The following is a 23,143-nucleotide window of genomic DNA, read 5'->3' as shown; positions in this document are numbered from 1 at the left end:
TGCCCAGAGCAACTTAGATACTGCCCAGAGCAACTTAGATACTGCCCAGAGCAACTTAGATACTGCCCAGAGCAACTTAGATACTTCCCAGAGCAACTTCGATACTGCCCAGAGCAACTAAGATACTGCCCAGAGCAACTTAGATACTGCCCAGAGCAACTTAGATACTGCCCAGAGCAACTTAGATACTGCCCAGAGCAACTTAGATACTTCCCAGAGCAACTTCGATACTGCCCAGAGCAACTAAGATACTGCCCAGAGCAACTAAGATACTGCCCAGAGCAACTAAGATACTGCCCAGAGCAACTAAGATACTGCCCAGAGCAACTAAGATACTGCCCAGAGCAACTTAGATACTGCCCAGAGCAACTTAGATACTGCCCAGAGCAACTTAGATACTGCCCAGAGCAACTTAGATACTACCCAGAGCAACTTAGATACTGCCCGGAGCAACTTAGATACTACCAAGAGCAAATAAGATACTGCCCAGAGCAACGTAGATACTGCCCAGAGCAACTAAGATACTGCCCAGAGCAACTTAGATACTGCCCAGAGCAACTAAGATACTTCCCAGAGCAACTTCGATACTGCCCAGAGCAACTTCGATACTGCCCAGAGCAACTTAGATACTGCCCAGAGCAACTAAGATACTGCCCAGAGCAACTAAGATACTGCCCAGAGCAACTAAGATACTGCCAAGAGCAACTTAGATACTGCCCAGAGCAACTAAGATACTGCCCAGAGCAACTAAGATACTGCCCAGAGCAACTAAGATACTGCCCAGAGCAACTAAGATACTGCCCAGAGCAACTAAGATACTGCCCAGAGCAACTTAGATACTGCCCAGAGCAACTAAGATACTGCCCAGAGCAACTTAGATACTGCCCAGAGCAACTTAGATACTGCCCAGAGCAACTTAGATACAGCCCAGAGCAACTAAGATACTGCCCAGAGCAACTTAGATACTGCCCAGAGCAACTAAGATACTGCCCAGAGCAACTAAGATACTGCCCAGAGCAACTTAGATACTGCCCAGAGCAACTTAGATACTGCCCAGAGCAACTAAGATACTGCCCAGAGCAACTAAGATACTGCCCAGAGCAACTTAGATACTGCCCAGAGCAACTAAGATACTGCCCAGAGCAACTAAGATACTGCCCAGAGCAACTTAGATACTGCCCAGAGCAACGTAGATACTGCCCAGAGCAACTAAGATACTGCCCAGAGCAACTAAGATACTGCCCAGAGCAACTTAGATACTGCCCAGAGCAACTTAGATACTTCCCAGAGCAACTTCGATACTGCCCAGAGCAACTAAGATACTGCCCAGAGCAACTAAGATACTGTCCAGAGCAACTAAGATACTGCCCAGAGCAACTTCGATACTGCCCAGAGCAACTTAGATACTGCCCGGAGCAACTTAGATACTGCCCGGAGCAACTTAGATACTACCCAAAGCAAATAAGATACTGCCCAGAGCAACTTAGATACTGCCCAGAGCAACGTAGATACTGCCCAGAGCAACTAAGATACTTCCCAGAGCAACTTCGATACTGCCCAGAGCAACTTAGATACTGCCCAGAGCAACTAAGATACTGCCCAGAGCAACTTCGATACTGCCCAGAGCAACTAAGATACTGCCAAGAGCAACTTAGATACTGCCCAGAGCAACTTAGATACTGCCCAGAGCAACTAAGATACTGCCCAGAGCAACTTAGATACTGCCCAGAGCAACTAAGATACTGCCCAGAGCAACTAAGATACTGCCCAGAGCAACTTAGATACTGCCCAGAGCAACTAAGATACTGCCCAGAGCAACTAAGATACTGCCCAGAGCAACTTAGATACTGCCCAGAGCAACTAAGATACTGCCCAGAGCAACTAAGATACTGCCCAGAGCAACTTAGATACTGCCCAGAGCAACTAAGATACTGCCCAGAGCAACTAAGATACTGCCTAGAGCAACTAAGATACTGCCCAGAGCAACTAAGATACTGCCCAGAGCAACTTAGATACTGCCCAGAGCAACATAGATACTGCCCAGAGCAACTAAGATACTGCCCAGAGCAACTAAGATACTGCCCAGAGCAACTTAGATACTGCCCAGAGCAACTTAGATACTGCCCAGAGCAACTTAGATACTGCCCAGAGCAACGTAGATACTGCCCAGAGCAACGTAGATACTGCCCAGAGCAACTAAGATACTGCCCAGAGCAACTTAGATACTGCCCAGAGCAACTTAGATACTGCCCAGAGCAACTAAGATACTGCCCAGAGCAACTAAGATACTGCCCAGAGCAACTTAGATACTGCCCAGAGCAACTTAGATACTGCCCAGAGCAACTTAGATACTGCCCAGAGCAACTAAGATACTGCCCAGAGCAACTTAGATTCTGCCCAGAGCAACTTAGATACTGCCCAGAGCAACTTAGATACTGCCCAGAGCAACTTAGATACTGCCCAGAGCAACTTAGATACTGCCCAGAGCAACTAAGATACTGCCCAGAGCAACTTAGATACTGCCCAGAGCAACTAAGATACTGCCCAGAGCAAGTAAGATACTGCCCAGAGCAACTAAGATACTGCCCAGAGCAACTAAGATACTGCCCAGAGCAACTTAGATACTGCCCAGAGCAACTAAGATACTGCCCAGAGCAACTTAGATACTGCCCAGAGCAACTTAGATACTGCCCAGAGCAACTTAGATACTGCCCAGAGCAACTAAGATACTGCCCGGAGCAACTAAGATACTGCCCAGAGCAACTTAGATACTGCCCAGAGCAACTAAGATACTGCCCAGAGCAACTAAGATACTGCCCAGAGCAACTAAGATACTGCCCAGAGCAACTTAGATACTGCCCAGAGCAACGTAGATACTGCCCAGAGCAACTAAGATACTGCCCTGAGCAACTTAGATACTGCCCAGAGCAACTAAGATACTGCCCAGAGCAACTTAGATACTGCCCAGAGCAACGTAGATACTGCCCAGAGCAACTTAGATACTGCCCAGAGCAACTAAGATACTGCCCAGAGCAGTGTGTGAACTTAAGGGGAAATGACTACTGGTCATAAGGACCGACATGTAGCAAATGCTGCTGGTCCTTAAGGAAAACTGCTGGTCCATACTCAATGCAGTCCATGTTCACTACCTGTATCTACACCCCTCCCCCATTTACAGACTAAATGATTTTGAACTTTAATATGATACAGCATATCTTTAGATATAAAAGTAAAAGAGAGTACAACGAATTGTTCACTATCCACTATTATTTCATAAAATTTCCACTCACAGAGTCAAAAGTAAATTTTGGATTCCCAACCAAGTAATTTTTGACTCTGTGAGTAGAGATTTTCATTTGTAACTATGAACCCAGCTAGAGACTGCATATTCATTCTGTTCTTATAGACTATAGTGGTCTGAGACTGAATGTATTCATTCCACCATAGAAATACAGATCCATAGATTGTAGATAATATGGGTGAATGAATCAATAAATCTACATTATCTGCAATCTCTAAGAGATCACAGTCCTCTCCTTCCTCTCTGTACGATTCACTAAATTCTGAATCACATAATCCAAAGTCAGATTCATCGTCTGTGGCAACAGCTGATGTAGCTTTCCAACTCTTATCGAACGTAGACCCACACATTCACATCATAGCAGAAAGTTTTATCGCGTAACTATCCCTCTTGAAAACTGTGTATTTGCTTTATTTCAATTTCCATCCACTCAGTGACACGGGGCGGTTTCGTCTTCCTTCGGTCTTTACATATGTAATGAAGCCCCCATAAAGCCCTACCCGTATACCCTACCGTGGTGTATTGAGTATCGTCTCTGACTGTTTGTGTAAGAAATCTGACCATGATGAAGAGAATGGCTAAACATGTCTTAAAGTGCGAGTTTTTTTGACGTGGGAACGTGATATGGTAACTGTACTATAATGTGTCATCCACTATGTACCCGTGTTTGGCATGATGCAGTAATTTTCCAGATACAACAATGGCAACAAAAATGCAACATTTCTAAGTCTACACGTTGATTACAACATGACAGGACGTACATTATCATATGCATCAAATTGAAAGCAATCAGACTACGCATTTTTTTTTACTGTTTTTACAAAAAAAAAATATCATACTGGAGATATCTTACGAAGTGTACCTGCCTTCTTTATCAGTTAAAACGCCATTTTCGATCGCGGCAACAGATATGGGGAACTCCGGTAAATTGATCGGGAAACCCAATAACATTTACCGGCTATACCAGCCTTTAAAAAACAGTGTATGTTTCGTCTTTTTCTTCGGAAGCTCATTGCCGCCTTCTAAATATCGCCACATACTTTATAAATTCAACGTGGAACTGTCTCAAACACGTTAAAAGTTTCATACACTTCGAGCAGTAAACTTTACAACAATGATTAAATGAGTACGATATCATGGCGGAAAAAGACGTATGCGCTGAATGCGTAAAATGAGTCTGAATGTCTAAGACGCAGATGATTAGACGCTGCATGCTACGTCATGTAGTGTAGTCATGATATCAACATTGGCAACAACACGTAGCGAGCTAGCTCTGTGCCGCTTGACTTGAACGAGATGTCGAGAGTAAAATAGGTAACACAAGATCAGATTCATGTAGGTGAAATTGGATATATCTTTGAATAAATGTTATTATTTACTCCAAATTTCAATCGGTCATAAGGACCGATACGTTGTTGTAATTCTGAAAAACCGTCGGTCCGAACGGAAATCTGTTGGTCTCGGGCCGAAGGACCGGCGTTAATTTCGCACGCTGGCCCAGAGCAACTTAGATACTGCCCAGAGCAACTTAGATACTGCCCAGAGCAACTAAGATACTGCCCAGAGCAACTAAGATACTGCCCAGAGCAACTTAGATACTGCCCAGAGCAACTAAGATACTGCCCAGAGCAACTTAGATACTGCCCAGAGCAACTAAGATACTGCCCAGAGCAACTTAGATACTGCCCAGAGCAACTTAGATACTGCCCAGAGCAACTAAGATACTGCCCAGAGCAACTTAGATTCTGCCCAGAGCAACTTAGATACTGCCAAGAGCAACTTAGATACTGCCCAGAGCAACTAAGATACTGCCCAGAGCAACTTAGATACTGCCCAGAGCAACTAAGATACTGCCCAGAGCAACGTAGATACTGCCCAGAGCAACTTAGATACTGCCCAGAGCAACTAAGATACTGCCCAGAGCAACTAAGATACTGCCCAGAGCAACTTAGATACTGCCCAGAGCAACTAAGATACTGCCCAGAGCAACTTAGATTCTGCCCAGAGCAACTTAGATACTGCCCAGAGCAACTAAGATACTGCCCAGAGCAACTTAGATTCTGCCCAGAGCAACTTAGATACTGCCCAGAGCAACTTAGATACTGCCCAGAGCAACTAAGATACTGCCCAGAGCAACTTAGATACTGCCCAGAGCAACTAAGATACTGCCCAGAGCAACTAAGATACTGCCCAGAGCAACTTAGATACTGCCCAGAGCAACTTAGATACTGCCCAGAGCAACTTAGATACTGTCCAGAGCAACTAAGATACTGCCCAGAGCAACTTAGATACTGCCCAGAGCAACTAAGATACTGCCCAGAGCAACTTAGATACTGCCCAGAGCAACTAAGATACTGTCCAGAGCAACTAAGATACTGCCCAGAGCAACTTAGATACTGCCCAGAGCAACTAAGATACTGCCCAGAGCAACTAAGATACTGCCCAGAGCAACTAAGATACTGCCCAGAGCAACTTAGATACTGCCCAGAGCAACTTAGATACTACCCAGAGCAACTTAGATACTGCCCAGAGCAACTTAGATGCTACCCAGAGCAACTTAGATACTACCCAGAGCAACTTAGATACTGCCCAGAGCAACTTAGATACTGCCCAGAGCAACTTAGATACTGCCCAGAGCAACTTAGATACTACCTAGAGCAACTTAGATACTGCCCAGAGCAACTTAGATACTGTCCAGAGCAACTAAGATACTGCCCAGAGCAACTTAGATACTGCCCAGAGCAACTAAGATACTGCCCAGAGCAACTTAGATACTGCCCAGAGCAACTAAGATACTGTCCAGAGCAACTAAGATACTGCCCAGAGCAACTTAGATACTGCCCAGAGCAACTAAGATACTGCCCAGAGCAACTAAGATACTGCCCAGAGCAACTAAGATACTGCCCAGAGCAACTTAGATACTGCCCAGAGCAACTTAGATACTGCCCAGAGCAACTAAGATACTGCCCAGAGCAACTAAGATACTGCCCAGAGCAACTAAGATACTGCCCAGAGCAACTTGGATACTGCCCAGAGCAACTTAGATACTACCCAGAGCAACTTAGATACTTCCCAGAGCAACTTAGATACTACCCAGAGCAACTTAGATACTGCCCAGAGCAACTTAGATACTGCCCAGAGCAACTAAGATACTGCCCAGAGCAACTTAGATACTGCCCAGAGCAACTTAGATGCTACCCAGAGCAACTTAGATACTACCCAGAGCAACTTAGATACTGCCCAGAGCAACTTAGATGCTACCCAGAGCAACTTAGATACTACCCAGAGCAACTTAGATACTGCCCAGAGCAACTTAGATACTGCCCAGAGCAACTTAGATACTGCCCAGAGCAACTTAGATACTACCCAGAGCAACTTAGATACTGCCCAGAGCAACTTAGATACTGCCCAGAGCAACTTAGATACTGCCCAGAGCAACTAAGATACTGCCCAGAGCAACTAAGATACTGCCCAAAGCAACTTAGATACTGCCCAGAGCAACTTAGATACTACCCAGAGCAACTTAGATACTACCCAGAGCAACTTAGATACTGCCCAGAGCAACTTAGATACTGCCCAGAGCAACTAAGATACTGCCCAGAGCAACTTAGATACTGCCCAGAGCAACTAAGATACTGCCCAGAGCAACTTAGATACTGCCCAGAGCAACTTAGATACTGCCCAGAGCAACTTAGATACTGCCCAGAGCAACTTAGATACTGCCCAGAGCAACTAAGATACTGCCCAGAGCAACTAAGATACTGCCCAGAGCAACTAAGATACTGCCCAGAGCAACTAAGATACTGCCCAGAGCAACTTAGATACTGCCCAGAGCAACTAAGATACTGCCCAGAGCAACTTAGATACTATCCAGAGCAACTAAGATACTGCCCAGAGCAACTAAGATACTGCCCAGAGCAACTAAGATACTGCCCAGAGCAACTAAGATACTGCCCAGAGCAACTTAGATACTGCCCAGAGCAACTTAGATACTGCCCAGAGCAACTAAGATACTGCCCAGAGCAACTTAGATACTGCCCAGAGCAACTTAGATACTGCCCAGAGCAGTTAATCCATTTATTAGGCTCCCATGTCCATAAGGTCACATGTACTGAATAGTGGGCCAATCTGTTGACAAAGATTTTCAGAATCTACAGCGTGTCAAAAATGTTCAAGTTGTTCTTGGAACAATACTAAAAATTAATTCCTTCTTGAGTACATCTACTGAAGTTTAGTGACCCCTAGATTTGTAGTAATGCTCCCATCCCCTCCCACCTCCACTCATGCCAAATCCAAATATTTGAAGACCCCCCCCTGAAAACCCAGGCAAGCATAGCGTTATAAGCTGTCAATACTTAGATTTGGTGTTACAAATTGACTTTACACTTTGATTTGGTGTTACAAATTGACTTTTAATACTTTGATTTGGTGTTACAAATTGACTTTACACTTTGATTTGGTGTTACAAATTGACTTTACACTTTGATTTGGTGTTACAAATTGACTTTACACTTTGATTTGGTGTAACAGTTACAAATTGACTTTACACTTTGATTTGGTGTTACAAATTGACTTTACACTTTGATTTGGTGTTACAAATTGACTTTACACTTTGATTTGGTGTTACAAATTGACTTTTAATACTTTGATTTGGTGTTACAAATTGACTTTACACTTTGATTTGGTGTTACAAATTGACTTTACACTTTGATTTGGTGTTACAAATTGACTTTACACTTTGATTTGGTGTTACAAATTGACTTTACACTTTGATTTGGTGTTACAAATTGACTTTTAATACTTTGATTTGGTGTTACAAATTGACTTTACACTTTGATTTGGTGTTACAAATTGACTTTACACTTTGATTTGGTGTTACAAATTGACTTTACACTTTGATTTGGTGTTACAAATTGACTTTACACTTTGATTTGGTGTTACAAATTGACTTTTAATACTTTGATTTGGTGTTACAAATTGACTTTTAATACTTTGATTTGGTGTTACAAATTGACTTTACACTTTGATTTGGTGTTACAAATTGACTTTACACTTTGATTTGGTGTTACAAATTGACTTTTAATACTTTGATTTGGTGTTACAAATTGACTTTTAATACTTTGATTTGGTGTTACAAATTGACTTTACTCTTTGATTTGGTGTTACAAATTGACTTTACACTTTGATTTGGTGTTACAAATTGACTTTTAATACTTTGATTTGGTGTTACAAATTGACTTTTAATACTTTGATTTGGTGTTACAAATTGACTTTATGCTTTGTCGTAATTTTTTGCTCATAGAGGAAACATCCACAACAAAAGGTATACCAGCAAATAAAACAAGCAAACTATTAACTCCATGGCCACAAGATAGTTGTCAGGTATGTAATCTACAGCGAGTCAAGTCTAACCTTATTGTTTTACATCGTGAGGGTTTGGTGAAAGTGTTTCTTGTAGATAGTCTTGTGGCAAATAAACCACTCGATATCTAAGTTGTGAAGTGTATGGCGCTTATATCGTAGTTGTAATGATTGGCTATTCATAGCGTGACATACACACTCAACGGTCAAAGTTTGAAATGTGATAAGATTTTCTATATCTATACATTTCTAGAACACATAGACAAATTAGACGAATTAGATGAATACAATATGTATCCTGTACTGTATCAAATTCAACTTACACTTGGTGTCTCCGGAATGCGATATTTAAAAACAAGACAATTAACTCAGAACTAAAACTAAATTCTCACAAATGTTCAGCTAAAACTAGGGTGGCGTATTGGAAACATGGGCCTAACTGGAAGTAAAACATTAAAACATCAAAAGGCAAAAATAGGGGTAGTATTTTGTTATTTTCATTCGGCCAACAAGCTAAGTCATTTCTCTAGCCTTACCAGTATAGTGTTTTTGGCCATTGATTATTGATTTGAATGTGTGCATTTATTGGAATGTGTGTGTGTGTTTGCATGCGTGTGTGTGCGTGCGTGTGTGTTTGCATGCGTGTGTGTGTGCGTGCGTGCGTGCGTGCGTGCGTGCATGCGTGCGTGTGTGTGTGTCGTGTAATGGAGAACTTGTTAATACCTTGTTGTGCCTGACTTTAAATTGTGTCTTTGGTGATAGGGTCCTGAGAAACCTCTCATGGAAGTCAAAGTGAAAACGTTTGAAGAAATTATGAAAGAGAAACGACAACGGCAACAAGAAGCTGATGATGAGAAAATAACAAGTATACCTGGCGAAGAGAAAGAGAAACCAAGAATGAAAATTTCACCAATTGTATGGTGTGATAACACTAATGGTATGCACTTCATACAAGTCCAACACATTTCAATACAGTTACACACAACAGTTAGTCAAAAGAGTATCAGAGTAATATCCCTTTTGATGAAGTGGCTGCGATGTTTTGTCCAGTCATCAGTTTTATTAGCACAACTGAACTGAGGTGCAGTAACTAGTGCAAATGGTGAAATGTCTGTGTGTGTGTGTGTCACAGTGTGTGTTTGTGTGTGTGTCACGGCTGTTGTTCGTGGAAATCTAATCACTGGAGTAATGAAACGGAAATAGTTCAAGAACAGACAAACACAATAGCCAACTCACTACATGCATATGGAAAGTCGGCATGTATGATGAATAGTTGGAATGGTGGGAATTGTTGATATATTGCACGATACCAACGCAACTTTCACTGTATAAATACTCCAAAATGATCTCTTCACCCATGAATGGAAGGGACTTTGCCGTAATGGCCGTCACATTGATGCAAACCCTGTTTAACCAGTCTGTTAATAAGTAACCAATCACGTGGATATATAATGATAACAGCACGTAGTTTCTAAACTACCCAAGACGTAGTCTCCACATCAGGAAATGGCCATGGAGCACATGAAACTGTTTATATGTTTTCCATACGTTGGGTCATATTCAAGTTTTATAGGTCACACTGCACTAAAAGATTTAGCTGATAATTACAAGCCAGAACTGTGACTGAATGTTGTGTTCCACAACTTCCAAGCAATAACCAAACATTTGCTAACAATAAACCCATGCCAATCTTGTTTCTATTCACATAACAAATGTAAACTGTGTGGCTAATAAGATGCCTCTGTGGCTTTAAAAAAATGTGTATTTTTCGCCACAAATGAAGATTGTGGCTCTTAGTTTAAAAATCCTAGCACTAACTCTGAGACTGTACTGTGTCGTCTAAAATGACCTAGTTTCTCTTTCTCTCTCTCTGGAGTATGATTTCATAAAAGTGACTACAGAGAAGGGAAAGACATGAAGGTTTACATCAAAGTATGAGTAAAGTCTTACCATTTTGCCATATTCAACACTTAAAAAAGGTGTGTTGTTTAAACTAGGGTTGGCTGGGTTATCAGAAACACACTGGTTTTGTTAATTTGGTCAAAGAAATAAAATCTGTAAATGTAAATACTATGTATTTGCAAGTTACTTGTTTGTTGCATGGTGCGGACTGAAAGTGCTAGTAGTGTCACCCTTTAATACTAGTAATAGTGATAATACATGTACACATGCAATCAGCATGAATTTTAAAATAGACAGACTAATTTGTAATGATCTAAAAAGTGATGCTGACACACACAACAATAACAACAACAATTTTCACGAGGAACCAAAATGTGACTCTGAGTAACCATGTCGTAAAGTCTGTATTATTCTATTGGGTATCACACTTCCCAAGTAACCATGTCGTAAGGTCTGTATTATTCTATTGGGTATCACACTTCCCAAGTAACCATGTCGTAAGGTCTGTATTTTTCTATTGGGTATCACACTTCCCAAGTAACCATGTCGTAAGGTCTGTATTTTTCTATTGGGTATCACACTTCCCAAGTAACCATGTCGTAAGGTCTGTATTTTTCTATTGGGTATCACACTTCCCAAGTAACCATGTCGTAAGGTCTGTATTTTTCTATTGGGTATCACACTTCCCAAGTAACCATGTCGTAAGGTCTGTATTATTCTATTGGATATCACACTTCCCAAGTAACCATGTCGTAAGGTCTGTATTTTTCTATTGGGTATCACACTTCCCAAGTAACCATGTCGTAAGGTCTGTATTTTTCTACTGGGTATCACACTTCCCAAGTAACCATGTCGTAAGGTCTGTATTATTCTATTGGGTATCACACTTCCCAAGTAACCATGTCGTAAGGTCTGTATTTTTCTATTGGGTATCACACTTCCCAAGTAACCATGTCGTAAGGTCTGTATTTTTCTATTGGGTATCACACTTCCCAAGTAACCATGTCGTAAGGTCTGTATTTTTCTATTGGGTATCACACTTCCCAAGTAACCATGTCGTAAGGTCTGTATTTTTCTATTGGGTATCACACTTCCCAAGTAACCATGTCGTAAGGTCTGTATTATTCTATTGGGTATCACACTTCCCAAGTAACCATGTCGTAAGGTCTGTATTTTTCTATTGGGTATCACACTTCCCAAGTAACCATGTCGTAAGGTCTGTATTTTTCTATTGGGTATCACACTTCCCAAGTAACCATGTCGTAAGGTCTGTATTTTTCTATTGGGTATCACACTTCCCAAGTAAATATTTTAAAAATAATTTGGTATGATTTGGACTAGACTGAGAACTTTATACTAGTATTTACATTCATTTAAATATATTATTATATGGGTTATAACTTATATATACATGTGTACAGATGACAGTATGTGTCTATTGCATGCAAACATCCTTTATTGTTTATGTATATTTTACCCTCATATTTCACATTCACATACAAGAAATCATAACTGAAATATTTAGATCCGCTTTTACATGTAGTAAATATTTATTTATTTCTATTGAAAAGTTTTCTTGTCCCTTTTCCGATTATCAGTGGAGGTCACTATTTAGTCATTCGGTCATGGTATACATAAATTTATAGTTAAAACTTTGGTTTGACGAACAAAATTGGGTGAATTTTTACGGTAAATCACGACAATATTAAAAAACTAAGTTAAACATGGGGTAGGAAAATCGGACCATCTTGATAATTTCATAATCGAAAAACATTCGATAATGAAATGGTGTCATCCTTGTATGAAGCAATGTGTGACGACATGCATGGAATCCACTGTCAGCACTGTGCCGTGAACACACTGCAAAGTTGCTGATCAATGTATAAATGTAGTCAAATTTCTCATTCAACACTGTCATTGTGATACACATTTCTGAAAAAACAATGAAAAAATAGCCTGACATGCACAAATTTAAATCTTGAACAATTTGGCTAACGGAATGTTTATTGACTAAAATGTGACAGTTCACTACTTGTGCCCGATTCAATAAGGGAAAAATCTCGACGATCGCATAACGAAGTCTAACAAAACCAGGTATTTTTACATACTAATTTGTCTACTATACATCCTGTTTCAAATTGATTGTTAGAAATCGGACCGATGTTGTCGTTTACTAGCAATACTTGATTCCTTGTCTTTTGGTTAAAAAAACAATCCGGAAGTAACAGTGATGTTGTGAAAATCACTCTAATTGACTCCTCAGAGCAAAGCCAATGACGTCATTCTATCGGTACTACTGTCAACCACCCAATTTTATTTTTTAGGGGTTTTAAAATTGAATTTTCAAACGAAGTCATGTGATATATCCATTGTCATCATGTCGCTTGTTTAGCTCATTTGCATAGTATGCCCTGGCAACACCTGCACACCCATGTATGTGTGCAAGCACACATACAATGTTCCATATTGATTAGATTTCTCTTGCATTTATGGCAGTGAACAGCCATGGTGTGTGTGTAAGTGGGGGGTCAGAGGAATTTAGGGAAGGGGTCACTCAAAAACTGGGGAGTAAAGGGGGGGGGGGGGGTGCTACTTAAAATTTTACATGTTAAAATAGCACCAGAAAGCATTCTTTTAATCCTTGAAATTAAAAAATCTCCGGGATGGGAGGGGGTTTTCCCCTCCCGTACCCACCACCACTTGACTTCCTCAAACTTTGATTCAACTAATACCACCTAATTTCAAATTTTACCTATGATACTACTTTGGCAATAAGCTGCATAAATTATAACCCTTTCCTCTTGAAATATGCTACAACCATAACGATATAAGGAAATTCAAATTCAAAATAAAAAGTTTGAAAAATGAGAAGGGTAAGCAAGTGAATAAAGATTCCGAAAATGTATGCAAATATGCCTAACAAAAAGCCCACGCCCATAGCAACAGCTAAATCTAGTTGTGCTACTATGCCATTGGTGCTATTTTGACTTAGTTATGTATGAAGCAGCTACATTGACACTGATCTATGTGACGTTTGTTTTTTAAGGGTTTTTTTCTCACTTTTATTGGAAAACAGTTCTTTGGAATTATTTTATTTCTATTTTAGCAAGAGGGCACTAAGAAATTACAAAAGGGTGCAGTGCCACTGCTCCTTGTCCAGGGAGAACTCTGATGTGTCCATGCTAACCCATATCTACAATGGTGAATTGCATTCAAACCTGACACAAAGGTCACATACATATGGGTTATATTGAAAGAAATATTTCGTAATTTTTACAGTGGAGAAAGCCAAGTCAATCACTATGACAAAACCAAAGACAGCGGAGAAGATGATGGAATTAGCACCATCCAATGATAGTAGTAGTGTAACCAATGTTAGACAATTAAAGAGAAGGAAAACTGCACAGGATGATGTCATACCAAAGAAAGCCACGGCTGCCCAGTTTATCATCACTCCCTCAACTAATACACGTTCAGAGGTGAGTAATAACCTGTTTTCCCAAAATGTAATTCAAACTGAGTATGCGTAAATGCCAAGGATGTACATTATTTGTCTTTCTGGTCATAACTTACTTTAAATAGTCAGTTGGCTTATCAATATCACCATTTTTTAGCAATCTTGTTACACGACGGATAAAAGCACCAAATTTGGTGTTCCTAAGGACCTAGTTATTAATTTTAGCTTAGGAGCCCTCATGAATATTTGCATAAATTTGCATAAATCAGTAAAATTAGTAAAAAAGCCACATCAACCATGAGAAATCATGTTTCAGCAAAATAACCTGCTGAAAGGCAAAAATTTTGGCATGAATTATGCTTAAGATCTATTAAGATCTAATTTTATCTTACAGTAAACATAGTAAATGTATTAAATGTAGAGTAAACATGTAGTAAACATGTAGTAAACGTAGTAAATGTAGTAATCGTGTAGTAAACATTGAGTAAACATAGTAAACATGTAGTAAACGTGTAGTAAACATTGAGTAAACAGTAAACATGTAGTAAACGTGTAGTAAACATTGAGTAAACAGTAAACATGTAGTAAACGTGTAGTAAACATTGAGTAAACATGTAGTAAACGTAGTAAATGTAGAGTAAACATGTAGTAAACAAATTAAATCACACACACACAGAGGTATTGGTAACAAAGGGAACTTTAATCCTTACCTAACTTTACTACAAGGTAAGTCCCCTGAAGGACAAAGGCTTCCCCTGCATAGGGGTTACAAGATTACATCATTAAAGATACAATGCAAAGAGACAATGTTCTACAAAAGTATTGAACACTATAAATGCTTACAGTAACAAGAGAAAAAAAAACTTTTCTCCACACAAGGCATGTGTGACAGCCCAGGCGCCAATATCAAATCTCGTATGCTACAAGTCTCGTGAAGTCACACGTCACTTTGGCCTGTCTGTCACACTGTATTATTTAAACTACGCTCAAAGGAGCTAAACCTTAAATCACACACACACAGAGGTATTGGTAACAAAGGGAACTTTAATCCTTACCTAACTTTACTACAAGGTAAGTCCCCAAACATCCAATACTTGAGTTAGTGAGAGTTAGTTGTAGGATGTAGGTAAAGAGGAAGTGCACTGTAAGGCTGAGTTAACTTTAAACAGTAGGGGTAAGGTTAAATATTTCATGTAGGCATCACTCTGCCAATCCCCCATAATCTTAATTACCTCTCCAGGAATACCACACTGCAAAGCCCAAGATGCACCGCCCCGGCGCAAGCTGTGAGCTGAATAACGTTCCTTTGACACTCCTAAATGGCCTAGGTGTCTACGCAGCTTACTACAAAAGGTAGACGGGAGAAGCGGTTTAAATTCCCCATTGGCACAGGGCAGTACAAAAGCTGGTCCTTCCCCAGGGGCATTGATTGAAAAAGAGAAAGCCTTAGCAACAGCCCATACAGGGCAGAGTGGATGGCTGGGTACCATGGGGAGAGGCACCATTAGCACCCGATCCTTAGTTTGAATAGTTTTTGACCATCTAATGGACATGGCAAGTCCCCATGGGTGAACCTCGAAAGCATTACGAGAAAGATGTTTAGTGCCATCAAACCCTGTGGCCGATGGTGCCAAGAAATTTGACTTACGCAATAAACCAAAGAAACCCACTAGACAGGCTGCCCAGAAAACGGCATCAGAGGCAACCTGAAAATGTAATTGCTGTCTAATACCAAGTAGAAGCTTAGGAGTAATTGGGAGTTTCCTGTCAACAAAGGTTCCCTTATCTTTAGCAATGCCACGCAAGAGAATAGTCAGGAACCAGTTATCCTGCAAGGGGTTGTCAAACCCATGCTCAAGATGCAAAATGCGAACAATGTTTAAATACTGCCGGATTGAAGTAAATTTAAGCCTACGTGCCAAGTACGCTGCATATCTGCACACCATGAGGGATGAAGCAGGAACTGGCGGATATCCCATGCGCAAACAGAATTCAATATATGATCTCCAGTGTGTACTGTATGTACGTTTTGTGCTAGTGGCGAATGCTTTTGAACGATATCTTTCTACTTCCAAGTCAAGCTCTGTTTCCAACTGCGTGACCTGTGGATCTGTGAATAAACAGTTTGTAGTGAGGAGTAAGACATATGGTAGGGTAAGTTATCATATGTCCAACATGGGTGGACAGTCCCTGTTGGATGTAAAAGGGTATGAAGGCGAAGAAACTGTCCTGGTTCATGTAGCCTGGAGATAGCATCTGGAATGTCATTTTGTTTACCTGGAATATAAACAGCATGAATTGAAAATTGTACCTGGCTGATAGCCAAAACAGGGACCGCAGACCCTTCATCACAAATCTATTTCTGGTAGTACCTTTGTTTATGATGCTGACTGCAGTCATATTGTCAGTGTAAAGGATAACCTTGTGGTTTGCCCAACATGGTGACCAGCGCACAGCTGCCAGCAAAATTACGAGTGTTTCTTTATAGTTTATATGAAAGTCAGCCACAGTCGGCCAGTCAGACCATGGGTAGTAAAACCAATCATTGCGAAAGAAAGCTCCTGCTGCACGACCTGATGAGTCTGTATGAACATCAGTAATAGGAACCCTATTTAAAAAATGTTTAGTACCATTAAAAATCGGCAAATACTGGATCCACCACTCTAAATCTGCAAAAAATTCAGTCGACAATTTAACTTTGTGCCCTGGCTTCTTAAGCTTAGCCATTGTGTCAAGTATACGGCGGAGGAAAGTTCTACCTCCCTGAATAACCTGACATGCCCAGTTTAATTTCCCAGCAAGGGATTGCAATTGGCGTTGTGATGCGCGCTTTCGCTTTCTGAAAGGCACAAGCAGGTCAGACAAGTCGCGCAATTTGTCTGACGGCAAGGATAAAGTCTCCGCAACAGAGTCAATCACGACTCCTAAAAAAGTAATACGCTGTGTTGGGCCTACCACCTTTTGCCAAGCAATGGCAAACCCAAGTCTACGCAACAGCTGAAGTAAGGCATTGAGGGCCGCTTGACAGTCCTCATAACTATCGGCAATGATCAAAAAATCATCAAGATAAACAACAACACTATTAATCCCCATTCTATTGAGCATACGACGCACTGCTTGAGTAATGCGATGAAAAATCATAGGAGACCTCTTGGCCCCAAAAGGTAACCTAGTATCAAACATATATGTCGGTGAATTATGTTGATCAAATGTCCACTTGAGGCCTGTGGCCCTGTAATTGGAAGGATGTATACGTACAGACCGGTAGGCTGACTTAAGGTCAACCTTTGCCATGTATGCACCTGGCTGTATCAAATCAATAGCATCATTTAAAGACTGGTAAGTGAAAGAAGGTGCTGATGCATAATCATTAAGACCCGCACCATGTGGGCGACTACAATCATGAATAATGCGAACATCTGTTGAGTTTGCCTTAGGTATAGCACCAAGTGCACTTATAATGTCTGGCTTGTCTTTAGTAACCATATAACGACCCTCACTCAATTCAACACGAATCTGAGCTTCAACAGCATCTCTAAGTCCATGGTTAGTGGTTGACTTGTAATTATTCTGTTCAACCTTAACTATCATAGCATCATGGTCCACTATATGAAACCCATTTAAAACCCCATCTAAAATAAAGTCTCTGTCTGGGTCATCCTGTGCTAATTCAGTGACCCATGCCTCATAATTCAATGCGCTAGGGTGAAGAGGCGGGAGAGGAAGATCCCCTACGCACTGGCATTTTTTGCTGCAGAGTCATTTTTCTCACCAGGATGTGAGAGCTTAGCATGTTTTTGAAAACATATTTGACAGACATGACTATAATTGCATTTTACACCAAACTTGCAATCACCCCTATTAAAACCTAAGCAAACTGGTTTTCCTGTCCGCTTATCCAATGGTGCAGTCTGCACAACCCTACCTGAGGTTTTACCATTTTTGGTCTGAGTTATGACTGGTACTTTCTCTCTGAGGTACACTGTAGACAGATGTTGAGATTCAGTACCCCAGGGTAAGTTGTATGCAGACTGCAACATTCGAAATTCACGGTCATACAGCAAAACCGAAACCCATTCATATCTATCAGCTAGTTGTGATATCTTAACTGTATAGGCAAGATATTGCTTAACCTGTACCATATCATATGCATGATTTGAAATAAATTCAAATAAAATACGAGCATTAGCAGCTGCCCACTGTTGTGGTGTAACAGCATTTAAATCTGGCTTGTTTGGCCCAGATTCCAACACCAACTTCATGTCCCCTTCTCACCCACAGATAACAAAGTCTTGTCCATTTTAACAGTGAATGATCCGGGGACATAATCTACTATGTCCAAATGTTTCTGACCTGCAAGTGTTTTTGGTTTAAGATACACCAATGGATCTAAGTCCATTCGTTCTGGAATAGGGGCACGATTTTGAGGACCACCACAAGCATCCCATCCAACGAGACTGGTGCGGAATCCAATTCAGTGTGTGGTGATGCTGCCTCTGGTGTGTTGTTGACGATCGGTGACGGGTTATCCGGAGCGTTTGTTTTTGGTATGGCCGCCGCCATCTTTGTTGCCGTGTGTTTGTTTGTGTGCAACTCCTCCAATGCTGCTTCTAGTTGTCTAAACTGCACTAGAGGGCTCACTTTCATTAAAATCAAATCTTCGGGTTTCATTCTTTTTATCGAATTTAAAGTTACAAAACCATTAGCGCCCAACAAAGCCATCGTTGCTGTGGTTAGTCCACTCCCTTCGGCCCACAACATTACCTCCACGTTTGGGGTCAGTGAAAGTATGTCTTGTTCAGTTGACGTTGGTGAGCTAACTGATGTAGCGGGTCCATGTGCACCAGCATGTGCGCGTGTGGCTTGTGCCGACATATCGGACTCCTTCTTGACGGGTCCTTCCATATCATGCATATTGTCTTTAGAAAGTTCCACTGTGACTTCTGGCGTGTCGCAAAAGTTTCTTCTTGGTTTCTTACACCCAGTGTTATCCACAACGCAGACGTAAGCTCTTATTGCTCGTGGAAAAACCAGAGAAACTTTTCTCCACACAAGGCATGTGTGACAGCCCAGGCGCCAATATCAAATCTCGTATGCTACAAGTCTCGTGAAGTCACACGTCACTTTGGCCTGTCTGTCACACTGTATTATTTAAACTACGCTCAAAGGAGCTAAACCGTAAACGTGTAGTAAACATTGAGTAAACATAGTAAACATGTATTAAATGTGTAGTAAACATGTAAATGTAGAGTAAACATGTAGTAAACGTGTAGTAAACATTGAGTAAACATAGTAAACATGTAGTAACAAAGTAAACATAATAAACGTGTAGTTAATGTACAGTAAACGTAGTAAAAATAGAGTAAACATACAATAAACATATAGTGAACATATAGTAACATGTATTAAGTGTAGAGTAAACACGGAATAAACAAGGAGTAAACATCTGGTAAACAGATTAAACATGTAGTAAACATAGAGTAAACATGGAGTAAACATGGAGTAAACATGGAGTAAAGATAAAGTAAACATGTAGTAAACATAGAGTAAACATGGAGTAAACATAGAGTAAACATAGAGTAAACATAGAGTAAACATGGAGTAAACATAGAGTAAACATGGAGTAAACATAGAGTAAACATGGAGTAAACATAGAGTAAACATAGAGTAAACATGGAGTAAAGATAAAGTAAACACGGAGTAAACATAGAGTAAACATGGAGTAAACATAGAGTAAACATGCAGTAAACATGTCAATGTATGTATGGTATCACCATCAAAGACCTGGGGTTTTTTTTGCTCTGCAGGTCTCAGATTCCAGCCAAGTATCTGGACTTGAAGAAAAAACTTGGCCACTAGAAGAAAACAGACTTTGTAGAAATCCAGTAGAAGAAAATAGAGTATCTACAAGTTCAACACAGCAAAGGTCAACTAAAAGATCAAGGGGAGCCTCTGTGGAAGGAGACCTAAAATCAAAGTGAGTAGATACAGATTTATTAGCCCCACCAGGCAACACCCACCAGGGGCTATTGCATAGGGTTCCATTTGTCCACCCATGCTTGCATCCATGCATGTGTGCACTCTCATGTCTGTGACATTTATCAGCCTATTTCAACCAAACTCTGTATAAAAGTGACATAGTGTGTGGGACATGCACATTACTTAATTACATGACCTTTACCTTTATGGCCAAAAGGCAGCCATATTTGGGATTCAAACAGCTTATTTTGCCATATATCTTCAAAAGTTTGATACATACAGACACCATTGAAGTGTTTCACCACACATTATCAATGGTAGGCTTTCTAATGAAACCTTAACGTTTGACCCTGACCAACATTTCAAGGTCAAATAGCCAAATTGTTCTACCATAACTCAAGTTGAATACAAATACTCAAGTCAAGTGTGTACACCCTTATTATTAAAGGTGAGCTCTCTTTTTATACATTGACCTTGACCACCATTGTCAAGGTCAAGTAAATTGCTTAAGAGCTGATGAAATATCAATGTTGAGACACCATTCAAATGTCTTTTCCTATATTAATTGAGGAAAGCTTTCAGCTTGACATGAATTTTAAATCTCTTCATACACGTGAGTTCTAAAGGACATCACTTGAAATTTTAAATCTCTTCATACACGTGAGTTCTAAATGACATCACTTGACATTTTAAATCTCTTCATACACGTGAGTTATAAATGACATCACTTGACATTTTAAATCTCTTCATACATGTGAGTTATAAAGGACATCACTTGACATTTTAAATCTCTTCATACATGTGAGTTCTAAAGGACATCACTTGACATTTTAAATCTCTTCATACATGTGAGTTCTAAAGGACATCACTTGACATTTTAAATCTCATCATACATGTGAGTTATAAATGACATCACTTGACATTTTAAATCTCTTCATACACGTGAGTTCTAAATGACATCACTTGACATTTTAAATCTCTTCATACATGTATGTTCTAAATGACATCACTTGACATTTTAAATCTCTTCATACATGTGAGTTCTAAATGACATCACTTGACATTTTAAATCTCTTCATACATGTGAGTTCTAAATGACATCACTTGACATTTTAAATCTCTTCATACATGTGAGTTCTAAAGGACATCACTTGACATTTTAAATCTCTTCATACATGTGAGTTCTAAATGACATCACTTGACATTTTAAATCTCTTCATACACGTGAGTTCTAAAGGACATCACTTGACATTTTAAATCTCTTCATACACGTGAGTTCTAAATGACATCACTTGACATTTTAAATCTCTTAATACACGTGAGTTCTAAATGACATCACTTGACATTTTAAATCTCTTCATACACGTGAGTTATAAATGACATCACTTGACATTTTAAATCTCTTCATACATGTGAGTTCTAAATGACATCACTTGACATTTTAAATCTCTTCATACATGTGAGTTCTAAATGACATCACTTGACATTTTAAATCTTCGTACATGTGAGTTCTAAAGGACATCACTTGACATTTTAAATCTCTTCGTACATGTGAGTTATAAATGACATCACTTGACATTTTAAATCTCTTCATACATGTGAGTTCTAAAGGACATCATTTGACATTTTAAATCTCTTCATACACGTGAGTTCTAAAGGACATCACTTGACATTTTAAATCTCTTCATACATGTGAGTTCTAAAGGACATCACTTGACATTTTAAATCTCATCATACATGTGAGTTATAAATGACATCACTTGACATTTTAAATCTCTTCATACACGTGAGTTCTAAATGACATCACTTGACATTTTAAATCTCTTCATACACGTGAGTTCTAAATGACATCACTTGACATTTTAAATCTCTTCATACACGTGAGTTCTAAATGACATCACTTGACATTTTAAATCTCTTCATACACGTGAGTTCTAAATGACATCACTTGACATTTTAAATCTCTTCATACACGTGAGTTATAAATGACATCACTTGACATTTTAAATCTCTTCATACACGTGAGTTCTAAAGGACATCACTTGACATTTTAAATCTCTTCATACATGTGAGTTCTAAATGACATCACTTGACATTTTAAATCTCTTCATACATGTGAGTTCTAAAGGACATCACTTGACATTTTAAATCTCTTCATACACGTGAGTTCTAAATGACATCACTTGACATTTTAAATCTCTTCATACACGTGAGTTCTAAAGGACATCACTTGACATTTTAAATCTCTTCATACATGTGAGTTCTAAATGACATCACTTGACATTTTAAATCTCTTCATACATGTATGTTCTAAATGACATCACTTGACATTTTAAATCTCTTCATACATGTGAGTTCTAAATGACATCACTTGACATTTTAAATCTCTTCATACACGTGAGTTCTAAATGACATCACTTGACATTTTAAATCTCTTCATACACGTGAGTTCTAAAGGACATCACTTGACATTTTAAATCTCTTCATACACGTGAGTTCTAAATGACATCACTTGACATTTTAAATCTCTTCATACATGTGAGTTCTAAATGACATCACTTGACATTTTAAATCTCTTCATACACGTGAGTTCTAAATGACATCACTTGACATTTTAAATCTCTTCATACACGTGAGTTCTAAATGACATCACTTGACATTTTAAATCTCTTCATACACGTGAGTTCTAAAGGACATCACTTGACATTTTAAATCTCTTCATACACGTGAGTTCTAAATGACATCACTTGACATTTTAAATCTCTTCATACACGTGAGTTCTAAATGACATCACTTGACATTTTAAATCTCTTCATACACGTGAGTTCTAAATGACATCACTTGACATTTTAAATCTCTTCATACACGTGAGTTCTAAATGACATCACTTGACATTTTAAATCTCTTCATACACGTGAGTTATAAATGACATCACTTGACATTTTAAATCTCTTCATACACGTGAGTTCTAAAGGACATCACTTGACATTTTAAATCTCTTCATACACGTGAGTTCTAAATGACATCACTTGACATTTTAAATCTCTTCATACATGTGAGTTCTAAATAACATCACTTGACATTTTAAATCTCTTCATACACGTGAGTTCTAAAGGACATCACTTGACATTTTAAATCTCTTC

General features: G+C 39.5%; 1 protein-coding gene across 3 annotated transcripts in view; it reads left to right on the top strand.

Moving 5' to 3' along the window:
• Window positions 1–23,143, top strand: part of LOC144447983 (zinc finger CCCH domain-containing protein 11A-like) — a 71,441-nt gene that overhangs the window by 38,282 nt on the left and 10,016 nt on the right. For all 3 annotated transcript variants that reach the window (XM_078138118.1, XM_078138120.1, XM_078138119.1), the window contains 4 exons: window positions 8,604–8,683; window positions 9,425–9,599; window positions 13,844–14,043; window positions 19,829–19,998. In XM_078138118.1, the coding sequence (XP_077994244.1) occupies window positions 8,604–8,683; window positions 9,425–9,599; window positions 13,844–14,043; window positions 19,829–19,998 (625 nt within the window). The remainder of the gene's footprint in view (window positions 1–8,603; window positions 8,684–9,424; window positions 9,600–13,843; window positions 14,044–19,828; window positions 19,999–23,143) is intronic.

Source organism: Glandiceps talaboti, chromosome 17, assembly GCF_964340395.1.
Source record: "Glandiceps talaboti chromosome 17, keGlaTala1.1, whole genome shotgun sequence".
Taxonomy (NCBI): domain Eukaryota; kingdom Metazoa; phylum Hemichordata; class Enteropneusta; family Spengelidae; genus Glandiceps; species Glandiceps talaboti.
Note: the sequence above shows the minus strand (reverse complement) of the source record. Positions and strands in the feature narration are given on the sequence as shown.